General features: G+C 41.8%; 1 protein-coding gene across 8 annotated transcripts in view; it reads right to left on the bottom strand.

Annotated features, from left to right (window-relative positions):
• nrxn2b (neurexin 2b) overlaps positions 1-8,114 on the bottom strand; it is a 572,664-nt gene that overhangs the window by 178,476 nt on the left and 386,074 nt on the right. For 2 of the 8 annotated variants that reach the window (XM_017033585.2, XM_008327329.3), the window contains exon 1: positions 6,320-8,079. The exons of the other annotated variants lie outside the window; for them this stretch is intronic. In XM_017033585.2, coding sequence (XP_016889074.1) covers positions 6,320-6,653 — 334 coding nt within the window. In that variant the 5' untranslated portion in view covers positions 6,654-8,079. Of the gene's footprint in view, positions 1-6,319; positions 8,080-8,114 lie in introns of those variants that run through there. 8 annotated transcript variants of the gene reach the window in all.

Genomic DNA, 8,114 nt, shown 5'->3' with positions numbered 1-8,114 from the left:
ATTATTTAGTTTTAGAAAGGCTGAGTTCTAATATAAAACTTTGAATTATAAAAGCCAGAGAAACATTTTATTTTTTTTTTTTTTATGTTTTAGTATGTGGCTGAAACAGGTGAGTGACTTCTCTTAATGTTCCTCTTCCACATTATTCAAGCCAGTAACGATTTTCCAGCACCTAAGTAACTAAGTAAGTAACTAAGGTGTTGTTTTTGTGTCTTTTCACATTGTGGACAGCTGCTTGAATAGGAACGTTCATCAGGTTCCGCGTCCTTGTCTATGACACCTTTTTGTGTAAGTAACCAAAAACATGCATGTATGTAGTAAGTACATACTTTTAACTACCACTATGTAGTAAAAAACAACCTAAAGAAACACTTATATTCCAGCTAACTCACACTAGACACCATGAAGTTGAGACTACAGCTCAGGAGCATTTCTAGTACCAGACGACACAAATGTGGATTCAAACTGCTGCAGAGTGCTGCTTGAAACACCCACTTTCCAACAATACACTTCATAAAATGTCAAACATGCACCAGCCTGAAGCCAAGTAAAGAGTAGGAGACCAAGAAGTTATGGGAAATAAAAAAAAAAGAGAAGCTTTACTAAAGGATCCCCCGCAATGGTGGGCTGGGTGTTAAAGAATCTCTGAACTAACTTAAGCTAATGACACACTTGGTACTTGGCAGCTTTTGGAACAAGTGCAGCCAGGTACACTTGGCTTATACACGTCCTCTTTTTTTACTGCGGTACATACGCTCAGGTGTAAAAAGAAAAATAAAATAAAAGGAGGTTGTGTGGGATGGGGATCGTGGGTGCAGGAGAGAGAAATCTCAGACCAAGCAAGCTTATCTTAACTGACCAGAGCACCTGAGGCTTCCTTTTTCTGTTTTTCATCACCATGCTAGTGTCCATGCACATGGCCGTGCACCTAGGACTTCATGCGGAGGGGTGGAATCATGAATACTAATGGTGTTCTCTAAAAGGAAAGGGTTGTGACTTGACTCACAAAGGAGAGCCCTCAACACTTCCCAACATACTTGTAAAGGGATGAAACACACATACACACACACAGCTCATGACCTCCCCCTGCAGCCCAGAGATAAAGTGGTGATTATCAAACAGTGCAGCATGTCATTAGTGCAGTAAACACTAATGTGTGCCATTCCTGCATGGGGAAGAAAAGGTAGAAGAAGTGAAAGTGAAGGCCACATGCTATGAGGATACTGTTTAAAGACCCTGACTCGGAGTGATGGTATATTCGCTTGTGCAGGATAAGGCAGATGCGTGGGTGTGGAAGGCTGCTGAACTCATCAGTATTCCTATGCAGTTGAGCCAGCGAATGACAAACCAGTCACTGTTCTCACGTTGAAAGCAGAGAATGTTGATGGCGAATACGGGAGTGCAACGACGCGCAGTCAGAAGATTAATGTGATGTGGACAGAAGGACAAGCACCGCGGACTGAGGGGCCAAGAGTACAAATAAAAGAGCAAAAACAACAAGGAGAAACAAGGGAACGAGTGCCGTCATTAGAATAAATCAGTCAGGTAATTGTATGTTCAAGCTGTAAAAGGTAAATGAATCCATGCCAAAGATGACAATAGGGAATCCTATTCACAAAGGAAGGTCAAAATCATGTGGATGCATTATCCCTCTTGTTACTTCAAGGGCACTGTGTAGTGTGTGTTGCCATGATTACCAGTGACCAGTGAGGAGGGGCTGATGCATCAACAGCAACTACGTAATTAACTTTACACACACAAGTGAAATATAGCCATTAGCTACATTGACCACCGATTTAGCTGTTATGTGAAATAGCTGCAATGATATCATTTTCCTTTTTTTTTTTTTGCATCAAATATGGCTCACACAACATAAATCCACTGTGTGGATCCTCGTGTCAACAATGCCATATTATTGTCCTTTTTTTTATTATTCAAAGAAAGCTTCACAAGGAGAACCAATCAATGAGTTTTTATTTGAAGGTCGCTTGAACATGAAAGATAAAAATATCTCTCTGACGGCAAAAAAAAAAAAAAAAACTGCTCAGAAAAAAACCACAAAACAAACAAACAAAAAAGCACCAACAGGTAAAACGCAGAGGACGAAATGACAGAGGTGTAATCTTGGTCCTGCATATCAAACTATTTGACGGCTATGGGCCATAAAGTCTGCGGTTTTATTTCTCTTTCTCTTTCTATTCCTTCTTTAGCTGGAAACATAAATTTCTGCTGTTTGCTAACCTTTAGAATGTTGTATAAATTACTAAGTAAAAGTGAAAATTAAGGAAAATTGAATCATATTCATTCTCATTAGGCAAATTTGAGGGGACGTTAATTTATTGATCACATTCTACCTTAAACATGACCTTTATTCACTTTCAGTCCAGGGTTATTAAAACATGTTTGTGTCTTTGTGACCACAAATGAGTTGGCCAATGATCAATCACAGACGACCAACAGACCATCACTACATGACAATCCACTGGTGTGAGACAGTGATTGCGCACAGGGAGATTAAGACCCGGCCGTAACCAGTGGGTTTTCACTTCGAGAACTGATTGCGGTGATGTTGCAATCATGCACGCACCGGTAGACGCAGTATAAGAAAATCATTAAAGGTAGTTTAAATGCAGCGTGTTTGTGCAGAAGCATGTGCGAGTCAGCAAAATGAAACTATAACATGCCTTAAATTGACAGTCCGATGGGAGACCTGGTGAACATTAAGAGTCTGCCTGTATCTGTGTGTGTGTGTGTGTGTGGAGGGGGGGGGTCATTCATCAACAAAAAAACAGCAGAGTGAAACGCCACGGTTCAGTGGACGAGATTCTCCAATTAGTTGTAATTAGTGTTCTATGGCTGAGACTTTACAGCTTCTGATTAGACATTAATGAAGTTCCTCTGCATGAGGAAGGGTGCAGTTGGTCAGACAGACAAAACTGTCCCCTTCTGTCAAACTGGGTCACGGCAGCAATGGAGATCTTTAACGCGTGACAGATGACTGGTCACCAACTGTGCCAATGACATGAGCTGGGTACAATTATAAGCAGTGAGTTGCATTTTTGTTGAAGAGAAACATATAATATAAAGAGCAAATCATTTACCACAGACTTTTAATTGGAAGAATGAACATACGATTTACGACTCCCTTGAATGAATAGGCAAATGTGTAAACACAAAAAAGATTACAGCCATTCTTCTGAGGATTTTATTACTTTTCATTGGCTCCTAACTTTCTCATATGTCCTACTGTTGGCTGGCCAAACCTTTGACACTGCCAGGACTGTTGTCGCCAACATTAGCAATATGTTTTGCACTGAGGTGAGTCCGTAGGATTGGGGTATTAGGGTGATAAGAAAACTGGATTTGCACACAACCATCTATTCAAAGATGCTTTTAGGAAGTTAAAAAAAAATATTTCAAGTAATGTGATTTTTTTCGGGATGCTTACTGCCACCTACTGGGCTGCAGTGGGTGCAACAGTTTAAGAAATGTGTCATGTTTTAATACATTTTTTCTTTTAAAAATGAATCATCAAAAAAAGAAAAAAAAAATCATAGAATGCATCACTTCTGCTGTGCGATAAAAGAATAACAACTTTTGTTGTTATTGTGCTGTGCAACATGGGTTTATCTATGCAGTGGTGGAGTGCCAGCGAGGGAATGCAGCAGGGGCTCATCCAGACAGACGTGCTACAGCAGTGACACCATGGGAGAGTCAGAGATAAGACTGAGCCTTGAATCTCATAGACCAGACATGCTAAAACCCAGGGGTTGGTTTGGGGCCACAGTCATAGCTTAATGGATGATAGGTACCTTCTTTCCCAGCAGACACAGATTTGTTAGGCGTACCAATGGCCTGCCGACAGACAGCTTAGAGGCTCTTAGAGCTGATGTGAGGTCAGACCCATGAGAGAGTAGTGTCTGTGTGTGTGTGTCATTCTCAGGAATGTATCTACAGTAATACAGGGATGCAGCGATGACACCTAGATGAGAAAGGGTCACCCTAGGAGGCTTTGGAGCAAGTGGGTGCTTATAACTGAGTGGGGTATTAATGGTGGTAATACGCTTTGCCACTTGGTTGACCGTTCATGTAGAGCTGGCCTTTCAGACGAGGACTCGATACACAAGGCTACAATGGCGCTTTTTATGATGGAGTTCTGAAACTGACCCCTCTCCCTCCCAGACACACACAAGCAGCATTCTAATGTGTGCGTTCTGTCTTGTAATGATAATGAAAATGTTTCACAAGTGCTACTAAAAAAAAAACACACATACAGAATAGGAAAAAGCAGTGCTTTCAGGGAAGGCATACGTAAAGTGCTACAGTACCAGGCAGAGTTGTCAAACTAGCATCAGATAAAATAGAAAAAAAAAAAAACTGTTGTTGTTGATGTGCAGTAAAATGTATTGGCTTTAGCTCACAGTGTGCTAGCAGCTGTAGCTATGGGTTTACAGGGCAAACAGACCATTTATTTAGTTGGCCAATGTCTTCTGGCAGCCATAAAGCCACCAAGTGAGCCAGGGAACATTTTTATGTTAATTATGCCAATTTAAGTAGCTTAGCAGCTCCAGATATAGAAGGTGCGATCTAATTATTCAGAGTAGAGTTTGAAGAGAAATAGACCAATAGACAAAGGAGAGGATTCTAGATGCAGCTGCCATTTTAAACCAGAACCACTGGTCTGTCCCAGTGCACTTTCAGGAGTTTATTTTAAAATGATGCAGATGAAAAAGGTGCAAATTCGGCTGGGACACTGTCAAAGCTGTGCTCTCTGTCAATGCTGGTCAAGCACTGACTGCTGACTGTAAATATTCCTATATGTTTAATAAGAGGTGTTTCAGAATACTCACCATCAATGATGTCCAGTTCATATGTGGGAACTGAATGAGCCCATCAACAAAGACTTAAAAAATCCTTTGTCCAAAGTACCCGACATCTTATAACACGTCAACACTGTTCTTTTAATTTCTCCACAGCTGACCTTCTGATACGATCATTTTACACCGCTCATCGTAGTGTCACCCTCAGCTCAGCCCCCGTCTCACATACAGTTCCACTGTCCCCTAATTATAGCACATCTCACCACTGTTAACGCCTCTGACCAATTCTATTCGACATCACTGCTGATCCTCCTCTTTTCTTACTTCTCCCTGTTTGCGCTCAATTGGTTGACTCACTCCTGCACTTCCTTTAAAATATCTTCATATAAATCACAAATGACACTAAATTCGAATATTCATTTGCTTGATAATGTTAAAGCCATTTTACACATCTACACATATTCTCTACTGCATGGACAAGCCATTGCAGTACTCAGTACTTTGGAACAATCTCTGTGTTGAAGCCTATTAACTCTCACTGCAGCCAATCGAACATAGAAAGCTACATCCAGCTCCTTTGTCCATTACAGACTTGATTGATACAGATTATAGGTATGCTGAAGTAAGAACTGAGAGACGTGGAAGGAGGTGAAAAATGAAAAGAGAAAAAAAAAAACAGAGAAAAGCAAGGCTTAAATTAAATTACATGGGCACCTACATAGGGAGGAATCAATAGATACTATTTATGGCTGGTGCCACGGTTATACACGAATTGGATGTTTGGGAAGAGACAAGGGAAATAAAGAAAGATTTGGACAAAGCACTAGGGAAAAAAAGGCAAGAAAAAGAAAAAAAAACTCAGGGAAAGGGACATGAAATGAATCGGTGTGAAACTGAACTGCCTCGTCCTTGACAGTTTAGGCTTAGAGCAACGCAGCGACTGATGCACCATGCGACATGGAGCGCCATATCTTGTAAGAAAATAGGAAAGGACTGGGAACGTTCCTGCAATTTCAGATTGATTTTTCTTATTAATACTACCACTGTTCATTCCTGGCAACACCAAACCCAAACACATATTTTGTGTGGGTAATAATCCAATCATTATACCTGCAAGTCCAGCATCTAATCCTAGCAGCTTGGATACGTGTCTTCAAAATCCAAAAGGACAAGATTGCTAGCCACTGAGGGACATGAATCAAGATACTGGTCTTTCATGGGTTGGGACAGTTGGGTTGCCTGTCAGAGCCTGGATCCTTAGAGTCTTAGCAGAGATGACATGGATCAATAGTTGGACATGTCAATCACCCAGGATTACTGTATGTACTTAACTCAGAGCTCACTGCCGCTATAAATCAACCTCTGGAAGAAAATTAACTGACACTGACCTTTGGAGTCCTGAGGCGGTCTAACACATGTACGTATTTGGCATGTCGCCAGTAGGAATTGGTAGACGAGAACAAACGACATCTAAAGCTAGCAAAAATAAGCGCTCTTACCATGGCCCCCACGTGTTAAAAAGGGCATCCGGTTGATGGCAATGGGCACGGTACCATGCTTGTTGTGGAAGTGGTGGACGTGGTGGGTGGTGCTGAGAGAAGAAGAAACTCTGGCGGCCACAGCGGGGCAGGGGAAAACCAAAAGAGCCAGAGAAAGAACCAGCCTGAAAAGAAAGGCTGGACTGGCCCACACCACAGGTGAGGCTGCGGCTGGCCTGGGTACTTGTAGCAAACCCTTGTCCACCTCCTCTTCCACCTCCTGCTCCATAGGTGCAAGGCCAGAAAGGAACATCAGGCCCCTCCCCCTCATAGAACACAAACAGGAAGTGAACATCTCAAATGCATCCAGGGCCCATAATCCCTTGGTTTTCAGCCCAAGGAAGGAAATATTAGCAGATTAAAAAAAGAAAAAAAATACAAGCCAAAAAGAGAAGAAAAAATTCCTTGAAAAATGAAAAAAAAATTCCAAAACTTAAATGTCTTGAATAAACTAGGTAAACAAAATGAAAATTAAAAATCCTTCCAGAGAAGAAAGACTCCAAAATCCTCCAACAGTCTAGTGACGATATCCAAAATATTCTGAATGGATCCTTATGAACTGCTGCTCTTCTTTAAAAAAAACGTCTTAGGTCAAATCTATAACATAACTGGTTTGAAAAGTGGCTTTCTTGTCAACATTATGTAATTAATCACAGCTCGACTGCACTGAATGACCAATCACAAGACTCCATTTTAGCTCTTTGGAAAAACATATTTTGTCTACATCATTTTGATTTGAATGTCGAGCAGAACTTCTATTCCCTACGAAAGATTTTCAGAGGGTTCTTCCACCCATATTCCAAGCCTTCCTTGTGACACAAAGTTCTCCTGTCATCCCTTTGGAGGATTGTGAAGACCACTTGAGTGAAAACAGAGAGAAGCAAAGAAAGATGAGAAGGGTAAAGGGTGCTACAAAATCCTGATTTGAATTCCTAAAGGAGCTGCAAAGCCGTACTGGAAAAACGAGGAACGGATGAATAAAAGAGCAGGGCTAAGAAGAAAGGATGAAGGCAGACAAATCAATTGGCTTTTTCCAAATGCTACGTTGCTGAAATCTCTGTCTTGTATAAAGATAAATCAATATGGATCACGGAAAGCAGAGCAGCGCCAAGAAGAGACCCTGACAAACCAAAACACAGGCTCTGAGAGCCTCTGCCTATTTGTCCACTTCAAAACAATAATCCTCCGGTCCTGTGATCAAGCTCCTTCTTGCTTGCGATTGCCGCTCATCATTTGAAAGAAAAAATATTCCAGTTTCTCTCTTTCTCTCTCTCTCACTTTCTCTCTGTCTCTCTGCCCTTTTGAACACAGCTGTCCAGGGTGGGAGGGTGGTGAGAAGCAGCCACCGGTCCTCTCAGCGGAGCTCCGACACAGGGTGCTGCCTCTGCTTTTCTGAGAGCGAGTGTGATGATGCTGCCGCTACTGCCTCTGCTGCCTCTGCTGTGAAATTCATGCTAATTGAATCAGAAGCTGCAGCAGCGAGTGCATCCTTCCTGCCCGCATAGTTCTCTTTTCTTCACTTCCCCCAATCCAGACAGACAACCCCCCAGACTCAAAAAAAAAGGAACATGTGCACACACAGCTCTGTATCCGTCAGGAGAGAAGAAAGGGAAACACGAGAGTCATGTGGAGAATCAGAGCTGAAAAAGGTGGACTCAATCTAATCCTCTGGCCGCAAAGGCAGTAACAATGATAAACAGGGAAGAACAGAGACCGAACGGAGAGTGTTTGTATGTGTCTGGTTTGAGAAGTGAGA

Source organism: Cynoglossus semilaevis, chromosome 1 (genome assembly GCF_000523025.1).
Source record: "Cynoglossus semilaevis isolate Cse_v1.0 chromosome 1, Cse_v1.0, whole genome shotgun sequence".
Lineage (NCBI taxonomy): Eukaryota > Metazoa > Chordata > Actinopteri > Pleuronectiformes > Cynoglossidae > Cynoglossus > Cynoglossus semilaevis.
Note: the sequence above shows the minus strand (reverse complement) of the source record. Positions and strands in the feature narration are given on the sequence as shown.